Source organism: Microcaecilia unicolor, chromosome 1 (assembly GCF_901765095.1).
Source record: "Microcaecilia unicolor chromosome 1, aMicUni1.1, whole genome shotgun sequence".
In the NCBI taxonomy this organism is placed as follows: domain Eukaryota; kingdom Metazoa; phylum Chordata; class Amphibia; order Gymnophiona; family Siphonopidae; genus Microcaecilia; species Microcaecilia unicolor.
Window position 1 is genome coordinate 729,493,373 of NC_044031.1, and position 19,895 is coordinate 729,513,267.

Consider the following 19,895-nt stretch of genomic DNA (forward strand, 5'->3'; position numbering starts at 1 on the left):
AAATCAGTAATCAGGTGCCACCACTTACACCAGCTCTATGGCAGGGGTAAATGTGACCATCTAAAAGCAGCAGTTAGGCGCCTGACGGTATTCAATAAAGCGTGGGCTGAAATGATCGGATCGTCATTGTGAATGACCCCTTTGTAGTTACACACTAACTAGAACGCTTAGGAGTCCTTTTACTAAGGTGCACTAATGGATTTAACACACGCTAAATGCTAAGAAGGTCATTTTATACTTATGGGCATCTTTGCATTTAGTGCACACTAATTTGATAGTGCGTGCTAAATCTGTTAGCGCACATTAGTAAAAGGACCCCTCAGTCACTCAGTTATAGAATAGCATCGTGGACTTAGGCACCTAACTACTGCGCTCCCCCCCCCCCCCTTTTGGTGCTTAATTACCGTTAAATTCTGTCTGAGCTAGAGAGTTGCACCGGGACAGAAATTTCACCCATTCCCGCCCCATCCTCAATGGAAGCTAACCCATACTCATCCATATCCCCTAAGATCCATTCCATCCCCACCCGTACCCGTAGGGGTCAACACTATTATTTACTTGTTCGCAGCCCTCCGTTTCTTCCCAACCCCAACAGGATCCCGTGGATTTCTGGATGGTATTCACTATCCAACCAATGACTGTTCCAAGCCCCAGTCTTGTGCGCCAGTTGTCTCTCTGTACATTCCAAGCCTCATTCTGAAGCACCAGAGATCTTGACTACACTCCCATGGGGAATCTCACAGCAACTTCTTCACACCCTCAGGAATCCTCATTCCTATGCAGCTCTCTAGTCTGAGTGCCAAAAGTTAGATGCCTAATTGGTGGCTAACTTTTGGCGTACTATAAAGAACTACCATTCTCAGGAATTGCTTTTCTGTCCGCCATTAATCACAGAGGCTGTATTGTTCGTAAATGTTAGCACAGAGACCAAAGGTAACAAAGTGCCATGCAAACTGCCTATTGAAGTTCCTCATTGTTGTCACTGTTCTTAAACCCCTGAAATTGACCTAGTGCACCCCAAACATGCCACCCAAAATTATTTCAAAGAACAGCTCTGAACTCGAATGATGAGCTGCAGAAGTTCAGTGTTATGCTCAGCAGATTCCATCCAAAGGAGGCTTCAGAGTGAAGTATTTTCTACTACTCAGTGCTTCCAAAAAAGGTTGATCCAGGCTGCCCTCTCCTCTGCTCATGAGCTTTAGAGAAGATCTTCCATGCCAGCTTCTGTGAAACTTTCCAAGCTGCTAGGATCCACATCCAGCCATCAGGCTTTAAGTAACCATGCATTACAACGCACTGAGGAGAGTCATTCAACCAAGCAACCGGTTAGATTAGCTGCCAGCTCCCTGCATCTTAATTGTGGCATTTACAGGAATGGCTATGGAACCTTTCCACTGCAGGCTGTAGGGAAGGGAAACCTGTCACCTACAATACATTTTTACATTAATTAAAAAAAAATATTATAATTTGTAGGTGCTTTGTAATAAGCTAATGTATGCAGTTAGTAGCATCTTATATTACATTGAGTGTCACTGCACTCTTATTTGGCTGTCAGGACTGTTCACCAAAAAGCGAACATGGTGGCATGTCTCTAATCAGAGACATCGCCAATAGCATGCACTAGCTTATAAGATACGTTCTTCTGTAACAATTTAACCCCAATAAGTTGGATGGATCTGTAATCACACACTTTGAAAATTATGATAAAGGCATATTACTGCAGCATGAGAACTCGAGTGGTTGTTGACTGAACATCCAGCACTTTTCCCCCCCAAAGCTGGACGTGGGCATGGAAGTACTTATATATATCTATATATATATACAGTAAGAGCAGTCCTTGGTTACAGCTGGGTCCTTGGTTTTGATGTGAAAGAAGACACGAGGAGGAGGAGGAGGTGGAGAACTTACAAGTCTGCAGCCATCCTTCCTTCCCTCTTTCCATGATTTCTGGGCTCCTTCTCCTACTTCCCATAGAACTTCTTGTTGAGAAGGAAGATGAGAAGGTTCACATTCACCTTTGCTCGATCAAACAACTTCATGACGGCTACGCCTTCATACTGCAACTGGAGAAGGTCCTGGCAAAAAAAAGAGGAAATGGGTATTGGTGAGTCCCTGAGAGCATGTATCAAGGATGCAGCACCCAAGCAAGATCTAGAAAAGCTTGAACTAACGGTGACATTTCAGACAGCCTGTTCTGTTGGTTCTTGGGATGCGTATTCACTAGCACACGTTCAGTTTATCAAGGCACTTTTTAAAAAACATAATTAACGACGATCAAAAAGACCTCTCCTTCATAAATCTTTATAAACATTTTTTGAATGCAGCATATTTTGATGGTCGTTGGTTATTGCTCTCTTCTAGTTTGTTTGCTGGATGTGTTGTATTCCTTAAATTTAAACACAGAAACATGATGGCAGGTAAAGACCATACAGCCTATCCATACAAACTACTAAGCTCTACAATCCTTTCTTCTCCCTTAGAGATCTCATGTGCTTGTCCCACGCTTTTTTGAATTCAGACACAGTTCTTGTCTCCACCACTATCCTTTCTGTAAATACATATTTCCTTACATTATTCTATCCCTTTTCAGCTTCATCCTATGGCCCCTCATTCCATAGCTTCCTTGTAATTGAAAGATGCCCCCTTCCTCTGCATTTATATTATGGGGTAAGTGTGATATCGCTCTGATATCTCCCCCTTCCCACATTTCTTCCGAAGTATACATATTGAGATCTTAAGTCGTCCCCATACACCAGGGGTGCTCAATGTTGGTCCTCAACTCAGTCGGGCTTTCAGGATTTCCCCAATGAATATACATGAGATCTATTTGCATACAATGCAGGCGGTGCATACAAGTAGACCTCATGCATATTCATTGGGGAAATACTGAAAACCCGACTGGGTTGCGGACAGTGTAAGTGCAGAGAAAATTGGTGCATACATGTGTAAATGCACTACACACTATTCTATCATGGAGCGCGTAATAATAACGGAATCTTGGCACCTAGATGTCATTATAGAATTAGTGGTCAGTGTGACCTCCAGTTATAGACTTACCCCCTTTATGAGGAAGACCTCTGACCTTTTTAGTAGCTGCTATCTAGATCAACTCCATTGTGTTTGCATCTCTTTAAAGGCGTGGCCTCCAGACACACCAAATGAGGCCTGACCAGAGACTTATACACTATCTCCTCCTGTTGGCCATGCGTGCGTTAAAAAGATCTTCCACTCATTTTTTTTTTAACTAAAACTAACGTGTGAAACGAACCAAAAATGTTCAAATATCGAGAACAAAGGCCAAACGAACTGAAAAGTTTTGCCTGTGTACAACCTAGCTGGCTCGTATTAGTACGATATTGGTGACTCCTAATACATCCTCAGATAAATCAGATGCATGTGAACCATGCAGCCTGCAACACAACCACTATATAAAGAAGCAGCAATAATCAAGTGTGTATACCAACATAGCAATGAGGTTTAAAAAGTGCCCCCCACTTTGTACATTCTAGATGACAGTATGTATAATTTTAGCTGTACAGGAAGTGGGTGGTGGGGTGGGCACTCGGGAGAGTGAGCACTGGCCCAGATTTTCAAAGGGAAACTCCTGCAAGCTCCCCACAGAGGTCAAGAATTGTTCTCAGGTTTTAGGATCAAAGGGGCCGATATTCAGACCGCGGGAGAAAGCCAAACTTAGCCGGCGATGCGCTTAATATCGTGCAATATAACCAGCTATCCGCTAAGTGCTAACCAGCAATATTCAGCAGGAGATAACTGGCTATCTCCCACTGAATATTGCCGAATAGCTGGTTAAGTGTGTAAAATATGTACTGTACAGTGAGTTTCTGTTCATATACCACTTCTTATGCAACCCCTTTTCTTAGTGCTACTAGAGGTACAAAGCACTGTAGAGATATACAGAAAAAAAAAACAGTCCCTGCTCCCTAAATTTTGGAGTTCAGTTAAATTTTGAGTATAAAGTTAGGTACTCCTTCCTAAAATTTTCAGAGGCCAATTTATGAGCATAACTCTCAAAGATAGAATCATAAATCGTTTGAATATCGAGCCCTTAGACACCTAGGTCTGGCTGAAAATAGGACACAAATTTAGAAGTCTAATTTGGAACATAAATTTAGGAGCTCAGCCTGTTTGTAATATCGGGTCCATGATTTGTAGTTAAACTGTTAGCTCCACAATAACAGACAGAAAGCTATGTCTATTACTAGCCAATCGATTTAGAGATTTAAACTCCAAGACAGGGGCTCTCTGCACCAAAAAATGGGGATTTAGGGCCTACGATTGCAGGGCTCTGGAAGGACCCTGTGTATGCCTCCCAGTCATGGACTGACGCAGAAATAACTGGACTAAAGTGGATATAAAACAGGGTTAAAACATCCCTGAACTGATGCAGGTGAAGACCAAGACAAGTTGCTTTCAGATCATGAGTCTTCATCTGAAAGGAACTTGCTGAACCTGTGCGCCAAACTGACTTCAGTTCCATGTTCCTGTTTAATCATATTGTATTTCCCTGGAGCACACGAGTAAATAATTGCCTAATCCACGAATAGAAGACAGACAGTTAAGCTCAGTGGCCTGTGGTCTCTGTTTTAGCTAAAGGGGAGGGAAAGGAGATGGGATTTGATATACTGACTTTCTGTGGTTACAATAAAAGTGGTTTACATGTTATATACAGGTACTTATTTTGTACCTGGGCAATAAAGGGTTAAGTGGTTTGACCAAAGTCAAAAGGAGCTGGAGTGGGCATCAAACTCAGTTCCCCTGGGACTCAGACCACTGCACGAACCATTAGGTTACTCCTCCACTCCTAGGTATGACTAACACAGCGCTGAAGCTGATATGGGACACAGCAGACACATATCTTTACCTGATAATGTAACATGAAAGTTTCCATTTGAACACCCATGAATTTGGCTTTCACTTCAAAATCTCCCACTTCGTCTGTGGGGTTGATTTCAAATATCACGTTCTTGAATCTATGGATCAGAAAGCAATGAAAGTGCACAATGGTTAGTTCAAAAGCACTAAGAACAGCACCCACTCCTCTCCCCCCCCATCTCCCACCACCCAACATGCACCGGCTCAACCCACCTCCCACCCCTCACCCACAACTATAGCCTCCTGACACGCAGGCACTATATCAAAGGGTTCCTTTATAGAACACTAACGTAGATGGTGCATATGCACTTTTAAAAGTTAGGCATGAGTATTTACAGCAGCCATAGAGCTGGTGTGTTAGTGCCTAAGTACTGCAGATGCTTGCATAGCTACTACTACTACTACTTAGCATTTCTATAGTGCTACAAGGCATACGCAGCGCTGTACACCATACACAAAAGACAGTCCCTGCTCAAAGAGCTCACAATCTAAAAATGGAATGTTGCTAGTGGAATAGCAATATTCCATGTAGAATCTCAAATAGTAGCAACAGAATCTCCAATAGTAGCAACATTCCATGTAGAATCTCAAGTAATAGCAACATTCCAGAATCTCAAATAGTAGCAACATTCCATGTTCCACTGCACTAACCACTAGGCTACTCCTCCACTAGCAACATTCCATGTAGAAGCCTGCCCTTGCAGATCAGAAACGCGGCTGCACAGGCTTCTGTTTCTGTGAGTCTGACGTCCTGCACGTATCCTCACAGAAACCGAAGCCTGCGCGGCCGCGTTGCTGATCTGCAAGGGCAGGCTTCTACATTACTACTACTACTACTTATCATTTCTAAAGCGCTACAAGGCATACGCAGCGCTGTACACCATACACAAAAGACAGTCCCTGCTCAAAGAGCTTACAATCTAGATAAGACAGGTAAACAGACAGAACAATTAAGGGTAAGAGAATAAAGAGGTGAGGATAAAGGACAGGGCAAGTGAGTTAGGAGTCAAAAGCAGTGGTAAAGAGGTGGATTTTGAGTCGACTTGAAAACGGCCACAGACAGGGCTAGTCGTATAGGCTCAGGAAGTTTGAGGTGCAACGAGATAAAAGGAACGGAGTCTTGAATTAGCAGTACAGGAGAAAGGGACAGATAAGATAGATTTAGTTACAGAACGGAGTATTCGAGGGGGGACGTAGGGAGAGACAAGAGTGGAGAGGTACTGGGGAGCAGCAGAGTGGATGCACTTATAGGTCAATAGGAGACGTTTGAATTGAATACGGAAACAGTTAGGGAGCCAGTGAAGTGACTTAAGGAGAGGGCTAATGTGGGCATAGTGACTTTGGCGGAAGATGAGTCGCGCAGCAGCGTTTTGGATTGATTGAAGAGGAGACAGATGGCTAAGAGGGAGGTCGGTGAAAAGTAGGTTACAATAATCAAGACGAGAGGTGATAAGAGTGTGGATAAGGGTAATTTAATACAATTTATAGACCACTTAGCGGGTTACAGATTAAAACATACACAATCCATAATGCAAATGCACTTACAGTCACAATATCATACTGCTACAGAGGGGCAGTTTGATGGTTACGCTAGTTGGAACTAACGTGCCCCCTTCTTCCCCCGCTGTTGCTGTTTCCTTGCCCTCCTCTATTTCTTTTTATGAGTGTATTACTGTCCTATTTAAATTGGAGTTCCTTTCTTTTCTTATATTGCAATTTTGTTTTTACATTGTACACCGCTCTGCTCTGCCCGCCAGTTAACAGCAGTCTAGCAAATGTCAATAAACTATAGTCTTTTCCCCAAATGATAAAGTATTTGACTGTATTGGGAACACTTAACATCTCCTTTCCCTCTGCTGCAATTCCCCTCCATCCCACTAGATGGTGGCTCGCCTCTTTGTATTGTGTTTCGTACCACAGTAACACTTGGAGTCACACAGTTAGTACTGTGAGAGTGGTGCTTGGGCAGGAAGATTCAATCTCATCTACTAGGGTAGGTGGGGGTGGGGTCCCACCTAGAAGAGATACTAATAAGATATCAGAGTAGGGGATGTTGGCTAACAAAAGGAGGGTAGGAAAGAAGAGAAATGGAGAACAGGGCAGTAGAAAAGAAGGAAACAGAGTAGACCTAGTTAACACAAAAATCTTTAACTTTTTGACCCCAATATTTCTAAATTTAACCTAGAAACTTTTGGGGCTGGTATTCAAAGGAAATTGCATATCCACCAGCAGCCAATGAAGGGATAACTTCCCAATCAATGAATTTTTGGGGCCTGTACGGATACTATTGGACCTAAAATAAGGTTGCCAACTAGCCAGTTTGGAGCCAGCCTGGCGAGTTTTGCAATAGCCAGGCTGGCTGCCGACAGATCCTTAAAACCAGCAACACAAAAGATGGCTTTTTGCCACCTCAGTCTCCTTGCTCCCTGTTCCCCAGGTCTGGTCACTCCCTTTCTTCCATTCGGTGGGTCTGTCGCCATTTCTTCTCCCTCTTCCCGTGGTCCTTGACCAGCAGTGAGTCGCAGGCAGCGCTAAAGGCATGCTGTTTTTGGCTGCCCCGGTCCTCCTCACTGCTTGGACCCAGCTTTTCTGATGCAACTTCTTGTGAGTGGGACCAAGCAGAAAGAAGGACCATGGCAGCCGGAAGCAGCATGTCTTCAGCACTGCCCGCGGCTCACTGTTGGTCGAGGACCACAGGAAGAGGGAGGAGAGATGCCGCTGGACCCGCAACAATCTGCAGAATGAGGGGAAATGGAACGATGCCAGACACTTTGGGGGGGGGGGGGGGCAGATACCAGACTGGGAGGTGAAGAAAGGGGGGAGAGATCCTGGATAAGGGGGTGGGGTAAGAAGAGATGTTTGACCCATGGGGTGGGATGCCAGGCCCATGGGCTGAGGGAAGAGGGAGTGATGCCTGATTTACAGGGTGGGGGAGGGGGAAGAGGGAGAAACGCCGAACCCACAAGTGGAGAAGAGCAGAGATGGGAGAGATACCAGACCAGGAGATGAGGGGGAAGAAAGGGGAGAGCTGCTGAACTCTGGTGCAGGGGAAGAGAAGAAAGTGAGAGACTAGACCAGAGAGGGTGAGAGATGCTAGACTCACAGTGGGGAAAGTGGGAAGTGGAAGGAAAAGAGAGAGCAGATTAAGGGGTGTGGAGGAAAAGAGGGAAAGATGCTAGACCTATGGAAGGAGGGAGAGAAAAATATTGGACTGCAAAGTGGGGCCAGGGGAAAGAAAGGGAGAGATGCTGGCCCTGGGTGTTGGGATGTGCATAGGAAGGGAGCAGGAAAGGGATACGCTGGACAAGGGACGAGACGGGACGGGGCACAGAGAAAAGATGCTGGGCATGGAGAGAGAAGAGAGACAGAGGAGCAATGCTTGACATGGAGGAGGATAGGGACACTGAGAAGGCAGATGAGGAACATGTGAGGAGGACAAATGCTGAATAGCACAGATAAGGACAGAGGGGAAATGGGTATGGACATGGTGTGAGAAGACATGTCAAGTGGACAGGAAATTCTGGCAAGAGAATTAAAATAAAGAAAAGCAGAAAAGAAACACTGGGACCAAAGCAAATGAACGAATGCTCAGACAACAGAGGTAGAAAATATTTTATTCTTTTATTATGTGAATATGAGAAATGTGCATCTCTGATATCTTGCATATCAGTTTCTATATCTCTAGTATTACTGTATACATAGAGTATGATTTCTTGAGGTTTCCAGCTCAGTTTTTTGCCTTCATATCTCAATTATTGATGGGTAGTCCCTTTTTCATCTTTGTTCAGGGTCTGTCAGTGTTTTTTGCACATGATGAAGGTGCAGTATTCTGCATGTAGTTTCCGTGAGGTATTCTGCTTTGTAGGGATCTATAGCAGTTGGCCTGGACTGGAAGTATACTGGTATTCTAGGGTGCTGCCTTTTTATATATAGGATTGGTGCTTTTTGAGTCCAAAACACCAGTGCTGCTTTACTATGACAGGTTTTTCTATATAGTCTGTAATGTGTTTTATTGTTTACAGGATTTAGTTACTGGAGCTCAGTTTCTGTTATGAAAATTTTGTGAAATAATCATAGAACATATCTACATATGGCAATTTTTTCTTCTGAGATGCAACCCTAGTGTAGGCAGGTGGTTAAAGAGGGGCGGAATAATGAAGAGAGCAACAGTAGGTGTGGCAAGGGATTCGGGTGGGGCGGGGCAGGTGTCGGGTTTTTCTTCATCAGAAAGTTGTTACCCCTATGCCTAAAATCCATCTAAACAGCCTGGTACTATCCATACATTGGTGAAGGCAGGGTGGAGAGGGCGAAGGATTTGAAATTATTCAGACAGTGGCAACATCCAGCCACTAAAATGATAAATTATACTTTTAGCTTATTGCCGAAACTGTATAATACTGATATTCAGCACTGCTAACTACACATATGCTGAATATAGTAACATAGTAGATGACGGCAGAAAAAGACCTGCACGGTCCATCCAGTCTGCCCAACAAGATAAACTCATATGTGCCACTTTTTGTGTATACCTTACCTTAATTTGTACCTGTCTTTTTCAGGGCACAGACTGTATAAGTCTGTCCAGCACTATCCCCGCCTCCCAACCACCAGCCCCGCCTCCCACCACCGGCTCTGGCACAGACCGTATAATTCTGCCTAGCACTATCCCCTAATTTAAACAAGGAGTGGAGTCAAGACACGCTAAAGTAATGAGTGAATGAAATCAATCTTTATCGTCAAGACCCGACACGGGCGCCATGTTTCAGCTTGCAAATGTCAATTGCACAGAAAGCAAAACTAACCAACAAAGTAACACAAGTTCTTTTAACAATATAAAGTGATGCTGACATGTCAAAACAAATTCATGTGCCCATGGCGGGGAATTTGTCTCGACACATTGCCATTGCTTTATACTGTTTCAAGCAGGGCCGGTCCTAGGGTCTCTGGTGCCCCCCAGCAGACTATCAGTTGGCGCCCCCCCCCCCCCATTTAGCATCTCCTTTCTCTCTTCTCCCGCCCTCTTCTCCCACCCTGCCCCCTTTTTCAGCCCGGTGCGATTCTCCTTCGCCCACATCCCCTCCCATTTATGGCCACCTGCCCGCCCTCTTCTCCGACTCCCCCAAACATCCCCCTTTTTCTTCCTGCCACCCTGCGTGGTTTAAGTCTTTTTTAAATTTACCTTCGTCCCAGCGGCCGCGTCATTTCAAAGCCCTGCCCGTCTCTAGCCTTCCCTCCCTTCGTGAGTTCGTCCCCTCAGAGTCCCGCCTTCTGATGTAATTTCCTCTTTCCTCGAGGGCAGGACTCTGAGGGAACGAACTCACGAAGGGAGGGAAGGCTAGACACGGGCAGGGCTTTGAAATGACGCGGCCGCTGGGACGGTGGTAAATAAAAGATTTAAACCCCCAAGGGCGGCGCGGTATAGCCGCGCAGCGCCACTCTTGAAGGCAGGCGCCCTCCTGCGGTGCTTACCCCGCTTACCGGGTTTGACTGGCCCTGGTTATAAGAACCTGTGTGATTTGGTTTGCCTTACTTATTCTACTACACTGTGGCTCCTCTTGTTGACCTATGAGTGCATTCACTCTGCAGCCCCTCACTACCTCTCCACCCTCATCTCTCCTTACACTCCTTCCCTAAAACTCCGTTCACTGGGCAAATCTTTCCTAATTGCACCCTTCTCCTCCATCGCTAACTCCAGACTCCGCTCTTTCTATCTCGCTGCATCTTATGCCTGGAATAGGCTTCCTGAGCCATTACGTCTATCTCCATCCCTCGCAGCCTTCAAATCCGGGCTAAAGGCCTACCTGTTTGATGCTGCTTTCGACTCCTGACTTGTAACTTTTATCTTATCCTTATGTCCTTCTGTCTGTCCTTATCCTTTTTGGTCCTGTCTGTTTGTCCTGATTTAGATTGTAAGCTCTTTTGAGCAGGGACCGTCTTTCTTCTTCATGTTCAATTGTAAAGCGCTGCGTACGACTGGTACTGCTATAAAAGTGATTTATAGTAGTAGGCATTTGTTGGTTAGTTTTACCTTCTGTGCGATTGACATCTGCAATTTACACCAACTGGAATTTTGTTCCTAGGTTCCTGATGCAGGCTGCTAAGCCGAAACACGGCGCCCGTGTCTGGTCTTGACAGTAAAGATTGATTTCATTCACATTACTTTAGCATGTCTCAACTCCACTCCTTGTTTGTGTGTAGTGTTTAAACGCTGGTATTTAAATCATTACGGTTGCTACTGCTGATAAAAATTGACCACCTTTGTCTTTAGAGGAACAATGCCCTATCTAAATCATTTTCTTAAATGCAGCCTGCACTCAGCCATTCCACAGAATTACTGAGAGCGGTGATGCGATTCACAAGGCCTTACCACCGTCCGGGGAAGCTGCCATGGTTTAGAGGCACAGAGAAAAGGAGGCAATGAGCCCAGTACATCCAAACAAAAAGGAAGCTGTGGGTTAAGGGTTGGAACAGATATAAAAGAAAGCAGTAAGGAGGAAATCCACAGGACTGATGCCATATGAGGAAGTTGCAAGTGAAAGGCACAAACGGAAGACAGGGCAATAATGCAAACCCGAGGCTTTCATATAAGAAATGAAATGAGTCACGTTTAGATTCCAACTCCGTGTTCATATTGGTAGACACTTGGACACAAGCTGCAGATTCGACAATCATCCCCTGCTCTCCAGCTCCTTAGCTTCCAAAAATCACCTGGACAGGAAAGGAGAAAGAAATTCACTGCAAAGTGGATTGGAGCATCACTCACTGGTTCACTTGCAGATCCTCGATTTCTAGTAGCACCCCTTTCTCATGGAGTCGGGCCGCTGTGTATTTCAGAGAAATCTTCTTACTCTTCTTCCCCTTCATCTCTCCTGGCTTCTTGGAGACCCTGAATTCAAAAGAAAGAGGGCTGACTTCTCCACCACTACAATCTTTTCCGGCAATATTAGCTACACTGTCAATAAGCTATTTTCTCCTTTCTCAAGAAGAGTCAGTGTCTCATTTCTGCCGGGATTAGAGCTGGCGCTGAAAAGACTGCAGGGGGAATGTCCTTGAGACAGACCGTGCTGGGCGAAACGTGCATGTCGGGCAGCTAATCCCCTGGGTCCGACAATCACAATAAGCCTGAAAAAAAGATAAGTTTAAAATACTCTTTCAACTATGGGTTTGAATGAATAAGAGGAGGCCATATGTAATGAACCTGTGAAGATGCTGCTGTTTTATGTATCACTACAGACAAATTGGTAGCGATCAACGCCACTGAGGTTCTTGGGAAATCTATATGATATGATCTGAGGATATAAAGTCATAAAGTTACAAAGTTTTGATCTGATATGAGAAGAAGCTCTATTAAGTGTTAACTGAATTTGGACTGGATTTCAAGAAATTGTAGCTCTATAGGTGTGAGGATCCAGCTTATAAATCATTAATTTGCCTGAATACTTAGTTTTTGCACTCTCAGCCCCTGGCATGCCCTCTCAGGGGTTAGTGCACGCACATTTGGAAGTTACCGCAGAATGCCCGAGTGCGTCCTGTGGAATGCCATTTTTAGCTGCATTTTTAGTAAAAAGGGCCCCCAACTGACTTAATGAACATTAATTTGTAGGTTAACTCAATATGGCGCACACTTTAGCCCTTTAGTGTCCAATGTTCCCGTAATAAGCCATATGGGAACAGATTGATGGGAACATTGGACACTAAAGGGTTAAAAAATCACATAAGCAAATTCACATCCTTAGCACAGAGATTTGCATTTCCTCCCACTGCCTGACTCCGAGTGACTCGGTTATCGCTGGTCTTGCTCAAACACTCACTTGCCCTTGCTTGCCAAGTTATCCAAGCAGGTTTTGATGTAGCTTTTGTAATAGTCCACCTGCTCCCCATAAAATGACGCCTTGGAATTCAGCGCGTTGTACGTCTGCTGCAGTTTCACCAGTTCTGCCTTTCGTCTCTGTCGGTATCGCCTTTGGTTCCGAATATCCTGAAACCGAAAAAGGTAAGAGAGGGGTTAACCAGAGCAAAGCTGTCTGCAGCTAAACAATCTGAGCTATGTGCTGTCATCCACCCTTTAATCCAAGGAATCATTTTGCACTCACTCGGGGCTTCTGAAATACTGCCTACAAATCACAAGGGTTAGCTGTCAAGTTTCTCAGTATGTTCTGTAATCTCTCCTACCAGAAGCAGTCTATCAGCAAAATCTACCTCCCTCACTTTTTTTTTCCAATAGCAGTTTCACTGTGCACAGTTAAAAAAAACAACAAAAAAAATAAAACAGTTGTAAAATCAAAGTACAGAAGCAAGAACTGAAGCCAAAGAAAATCACTGTTCTTAGAATTTGCCAGCAGAATGTGACCGGAATTTATTTAGTCTCCGTTTTAGGCAATAACTTTTCATCACATAAATTCTAAGCCTAGACTATAGGCCAATCATACTGACGTTGTCCAGTGACCCATGGGAAATTAATTGGTAGATTCAGATCAAATCTCAAAGACACTGAAGAGGTGGCAGGTGTGTTATGAGCTCACACACTAATTTGCAGTCTTCACAATGAGGCAAAAAAACTACGTGAGCAGAAATTAAACTGCCCTTCCAGAGGTAGATCCTCCTGAACAAGGATGGGACTTGCTGGCAGAGTGACACGTGCAGGTTCATACGTGTTTTGCATGCACTTTCCACTACTGTGAAACTCACCTCTCTGCAAGCATTAACTTCACTGGAGAATTCTTTTCCAAAAACCGCAACCCCAGAGCACTGGTAGCGCTATAGAAGTGATTTATAGTAGTAGTACTAGCAGCACTGCAAAATTACCTTGGTTCCTGAGTGCCAATAGTTTCAGGGAATCCCCACTGTGCACACTTGTGCAAACCCTACAATAAAAGCCTCTTGTTTCCTGCTGTGACTCTGAGACAAATTCTGCAGCAATTCTGCTGCTTGCTGGTCATACATTCAAATATTAAACAAGGTACAGTTTTATATTACAAAAAAATAAAGCTATTTTCTAACTGTGCTTGTCTGAATAATTACTTTTGGAATTCTTGAAGGTGGTGAAGCTGGACCTCAGGTATTGGTGCAGGGTAGGAGAGAAAGAAAAAAAGGATAGGAAGGGGATCTCTGAGCTGGAAGGAGAGGGAGGGAGGGAGGATTAGGGATGCAGCAACAAATAAGAGAGGCTAAGGACAGAGGCTGGAAAAAGGGGTGAGGGAGAAGGAAGAAGGACCAGAGAGGTGGTGGTGGAGATGGTGTAAGAGGACCAGAATGGGGGATAGAAGGCTGGAGTGGGGGGAAGGGAAAGAAGACGGGATTGGGGGGGGAGGAGGAAGAAGAGACCTAGATGGGGAGAAAAAATCAGGATGGGTGGAGGAAGAAGGAAGAGAACGTGAAGGTTTGAGGGGAGAGGCAGAAGATGCCAGGACTGGGAGGGACAGAATCCAGGATCAGTGCGAGAAGATGGAGAAGAGAGAGGAGCTTGACTATAGAGAGATAATGTTTCTCTCCTTCTTCAGTTCTGTTCACCCTAGCATCCCCTCCGTTGTGTACAGTCCTCTCTCTTTTCTCTATCCCCCTATCCCTGGTCCTTATCTCTTACACACCCCTCCTCCCCACCCCCGAATGATCCCCCCTCACACCCCCCCATCCCCTAATAGTTACCTCCCTTAAACGTGCGTACATACCCTGGCAATGATCTCCCTCTCACACTCTACAAGTTGACGCTCTCCTACCCACTGCCTCCTCCTCCTCCTCACGTGGAGCCAGTATGTTGAGCTCTGAATCATTGAGATCTATGATGGCTCCTGCAACTCAAAGTGCAACATACTGGCTGCTGGAAGCAGAGGAGGTGGAGGACATAGTTTGTGGGGCAAATGCTGTCCTTTTCCTCTTTCCAAATGCAGATAACAGAGAAATCAGGCACTGGAAGGGAGAGAGACAGGCTGCTGGTTCCTGTCAATTCCAAATTTTGCAGACCTTGCCACTAAGAAAATGTTCCACTCCATGTGGAAACTCAAAAGAATAAAGCCTTTCTTCCCGAGGGCCATTTTCCAAAACCTGGTACAATCGATGGTACTAAGTCACCCGGACTACTGCAATGCACTTTACGAAGGATGTAAAGAACAGATTACCAAGCAACTTCAAACCGCCCAAAATACCGCAGCCAGACTCATATTTGGAAAAACAAAATATGAAAGTGCAAAACCCCTAAGAGAGAAATTACACTGGCTCCCTCTTAAAGAACGTATCACGTTCAAGATTTGCACAATAGTTCATAAAATCATCTACGGAGACGCCCCGTCATACATGCATGACCTAGTGGACCTCCCACCAGAAATGCTAAAAGATCTCCCCGTACTTTTCTTCATCTATACTTCCCCAGTTGCAAAGGATTAAAATACAAACTAACACATGCATCCAGCTTTTCCTACAGGAGTTCGCAATTTTGGAATACACTGCCAAAATACTTAAAAACAATTAATGAAATAACCAACTTTCGTAAATCGTTAAAAACCTCTCTCTTCACTAAAGCTTACCATGAGAATCCATAACTAACCACAATATACCATCACGACTCCTGATTATAACTCCTTTCTATATGCGTAACCCTTGTAGCGCTATATAAATGCTAAGTAGTAGTAGTAGTCTATAACTGTTTGATTATATTGATATGTCAACCTTGTTATTCTCAACATCTTTGTAACAACAATTGTATTTCTTTACCCTGAAATGGCAATGCCATGACAGGTATTTGTAAGCCACATTGAGCCTGCAAATAGGAGGGAAAATGTGGAATACAAGTGCAATAAATAAATAAATAAATATTGCATGAGTCCAGGCGTCTTACTCATAATAGAAAAGGTGCAGGCTAGGGCCATTTCTAGATTGTCTTTCCATAAACATGTGGCTGTAACAGTTTCATCCAGTCAACATCCATTACCTTGGCAATATCATTGATGAGATCCTGATATCGGTTTGCAGGGTTGACTATTCCCAACTCAGCCAGCTTCTTTAGGCCGGCCTGGATCTTCTCCTTTTTCTCCTTCAAGCTAAGGTTGTTCTCTTCTTTGATGGATGTCGCTTTTTTCATCTTATCGGGGGTTTTTGCATCCCTGATTGCTCGTCGCTGCATGGCCCTCTGGTGGTCCATTTCCTGGCAATGACAGAGAAGGATCCAGTGAGTACCAGAAGCCAGCCAGCATTTTTACACATACTCACTTCCCATGTCACCTTATTTCAGGGTTAATATGTGCCCAAGAATATTAGCCGTACAAAATGTAATATCAAGGAAATTACCCAACAGGACACAGACATTTGTGTCAAAGTATTCCAATAAACCCAATCTATTAATTGGTTTGCGGCACTGGCAAGGATCTCTTTTTCATTGTGTCATGAATGGATGGCATGCAGAAAGCCCAGGAGGCAACCAAATATTTATGCACTAGTGGTAATAGGCTACTAGTGGTCAAAAGATCACAGCCAAACAAACTAGAACAATAGTAAACCCTTGTTAAACGTTTAGGGCGCAATATTTAAAAGCAAGCATTTGGACATCAGCAAGCAAATTAATGGAAACGCTTTTAAAACAGAGAATAGTAACGTTTTTGGAATCCAATAGAATAGAGGACCCGCGGCAAAGTGGTTCACTAGAGGTTGATCTTGTCAGACAGATCTGATTAACTTCTTTGACCTGGGTGACCAGAGAGTTGGATCGAGGGAGAGTGCTAGATGTGGTGTATTTAGATTATCAAAGCCTTTGACAACTAATAAATAAACTGAGTGCCTTTGGTATGGGTAATAAAAGTGACTGACTGGGTTGGGAGCTGGTTGAGTAGAAGGCAACAGAGGGTAGTGGTAAATGGAGGAAAATGATGTTACCAGTTGTGTGACACAAGGTTCAGTTCCTGGGTTGGTTCTTTTTAACATTTTTGTAAGCGATATTGCTGAAGGGATGTCTGGTAAGGTTTACCTCTTTGGGTAGACACCCCTGATGATGTGGATAATATGAGGAAGGAACCTAGCGAAGCTAGAGGAATGATCTGGACTTTGGCAGCTTAGATTTAATGCTAAAAAATGCAGGGTCATACATTTGGGTTGCAAAAACCCAAGGAAATGGCATAGTTTAGGGGGTGAAGAACCTTTGTGTATGAAAGAGAAGCGGGACTTGGGTGTGATCGTATGTGATGGCCAAGCAGGTAGAAAAGATGACAGCAAAAGCTAGAAGGATGCTCGGGTGCACAGGGAGAGGAATGGCCATTAGGAAAAAGGAGGTGATGAAGCCCCTGTATAAAAATCTATAAACAGGATGGAGTCGGTCCAGAGGGCGGCTTCATCAGTGGTCTTAGTCATAAACCATACGAGGACAGACTTAAAAATCTCAATATCTATACTTTGGAATAAAGGTGGGAGAGGGGAGATATGGCAAAGACATTTAAATACCTATGTGGCATAAATGCACAGGAGGCGAGTCTCTTTCAATTTTTTTTGTTTTGTTACATTTGTACCCTATGCTTTCCCACTCATGGCAGGCTCAATGCGGTGGGCAATGGAGGGTTAAGTGACTTGCCCAGAGTCACAAGGAGCTGCCTGTGGCGGGAATCGAACTCAGTTCCTCAGGACCAAAGTCCACCACCCTAACCACTAGGCCACTCCTCCACACCAATTGAAAGGAAGCTCTTGAATGATAGACTTAAGATGTAGTGGAGGAGTGGCCTAGTGGTTAGGGTGGTGGACTTTGGTCCTGGGGAACTGAGTTCAATTCCCACTTCAGGCACAGGCAGCTCCTTGTGACTCTGGGCAAGTCACTTAACCCTCCATTGCCCCATGTAAGCCGCATTGAGCCTGCCATGAGTGGGAAAGCGCGGGGTACAAATGTAACTAAAATAGATACTATTGGAGATTCTACATAGAATGTTGCTACTATTGGAGATTCTACCTGGAATGTTGCTACTACTGGAGATTCTACATGGAATGTTGCTATTCCACTAGCAACATTCCATGTAGAAGGCTGTGCGGCCACATTGGTGATCTGCAAGGGCCGACTTCTACACTAGTGGAATAGCAACATTCCATGTAGAATCTCCAACAGTAGCAACAGTGGAGGAGTGGCCTAGTGGTTAGGGTGGTTGACTTTGGTCCTGGGGAACTGAGTTTGATTCCCACTTCAGGCACAGGCAGCTCCTTGTGACTCTGGGCAAGTCACTTAACCCTCCATTGCCCCATGTAAGCCGCATTGAGCCTGCCATGAGTGGGAAAGCATGGGGTACAAATGTAACAACAAAAAAAAAAAGTAACTTGAAGAAATACTTCTTCATGGAAAGGGTGGTGAATTCGTGGAACGGCCAGCCTCCTGGTGAAAATGGGGGTGATAAAAACAGTATCTTAATTCAAGAGAGCTTGGCACAAGTACATAGGATCTCTAAGGGAGTGACAGGGAGAGCAGATGGCATGGATGGGTAGACTGGACAGGCCATATGGTCTTTATCTGCCTACATTTTTCTCTGTTTCCTACTATTTAGATAAATGCCACCAATCAGGTCTATCAAGAAATTTTCTACAGCACTATCTAAATAGTGCTGCTAACAATCATTTTTGAGAGCCCCGACATTATCCCCCCTAATTTTATAAACTTGTGCGCTCACTTTTACGCTTAGCATAGAAAGTTGCACTCGAAAGTTATAGAATAGTGTCAGTTACAACTGTAACTTAATAATTAGCTGCTAATTGGCATTAACAACTAGCTACTGTCTATAATTGGTGTTAATTGGCACTAATTTGCACTAATCAGCAGTTACGCATGGACTTGCCCTTAGTCAGGATTCTGCAAATCATAGTGTTGAGTGTGTGCAGATCCAGAAATTATCTGGATAGCGACAGGGCCAGCCCAACCATTAGGAAAGACTAGGCAGCTGCCGGGGGTAGCAGTTTCTGTGGGGGGGGGGGGGGGGGGGGGGGGGGGGGGGGGGGGGCGCCAAGGAGCAGCTGTAGTCAAAGCAAAACAACAGGTCCTGACGAGTATGCGAAGTGAAAGAAATAACAGAAGGGCAGTTTTCAAACAAACCACTTACCCAGATGATTCTGGGAGGCTGGTATTTGGGTGAACATTATTGCTGGGGTGGGGGGGGGGGGGGGGGGCAGACCCTAAGGTTAATTGGGAGGGGACTGAAGACTTAAAAGTTTGACCATATGCCTGCACCAGCCCTTGATAGCGGCAATATTTAATCTGTTATACAGATAACGGTCGTCCTAAATTATCCTGATAAGTTATCCAGATAGTGGGCTGAATATCATCACTATCGGAATAATGCTGGTGGTCAGTCTGGCTGGACAGTGGCACTGAATATCAGGATTGTTTACTGCAGACTTGGCATTTCAAAAATTTGCTGTCCACAGTGGCTGAACCTTAACCTGCTAGTTTTGAAAAATCAGACCATCCTGGCCATCTTTCCCCCCCATTCCTTGGCTTCTGAATAATAAAAATAAATGCCTCTCTTTCAGTCTCCTTACCCAAAATTTGCCAGTCTCCTTAAAGCAGTACCAAAAAAGATGCGTTTTTTTCTCTTTTCAAATCATTACTCCACAGTAGGACCTACTGTGTTATAATTCACACACACTGCGCTGGCTCGGAGGAGGGCAAGGGCGTCTCAGCACACAACGCCACAAGCTAAGCATCACAGGGCTACTTTACCACACCTGCTCATTGGTTGCTGGTGTTTCCAAGATCTCCGTCAAGGTCTCTCCTGGCTGGAATCGGATCACATCTACAATAAGTCGTTTCGTGCTGCAGGAAAAATAAATCAGGTGACAGACGTAGTCAGATTATATGGAAATGTAGTAGCACTGCTCATAATCAGGAAGAGGGAGAGAGGACCCGCTGGTTGCAAGCTTCCCAGAGGCTCTGGCACGTGTCCCTATTCATCCTGCTCCAAGCAGAAGCAGTCGTTCTATTTCCAAGTGCAGCTCTTCCTGTAACCCAAATCTCACCGCACAAGCCCCCTCATTCTATAACAAGTCACCCA

General features: G+C 44.6%; 1 protein-coding gene across 1 annotated transcript in view; it reads right to left on the minus strand.

Annotated features, from left to right (window-relative positions):
• Nucleotides 1-269: 269 nt before the first annotated feature.
• IQGAP1 (IQ motif containing GTPase activating protein 1) overlaps nt 270-19,895 on the minus strand; it is a 232,648-nt gene continuing 213,022 nt past the window's right edge. The window contains exons 33-38 of the mRNA XM_030189633.1: nt 19,570-19,657; nt 15,818-16,030; nt 12,705-12,871; nt 11,657-11,779; nt 4,883-4,991; nt 270-2,075 (exon numbers count right to left, since the gene is read on the minus strand). Of these exons, the coding sequence (XP_030045493.1) occupies nt 1,962-2,075; nt 4,883-4,991; nt 11,657-11,779; nt 12,705-12,871; nt 15,818-16,030; nt 19,570-19,657 (814 nt within the window). The 3' untranslated portion in view covers nt 270-1,961. The remainder of the gene's footprint in view (nt 2,076-4,882; nt 4,992-11,656; nt 11,780-12,704; nt 12,872-15,817; nt 16,031-19,569; nt 19,658-19,895) is intronic.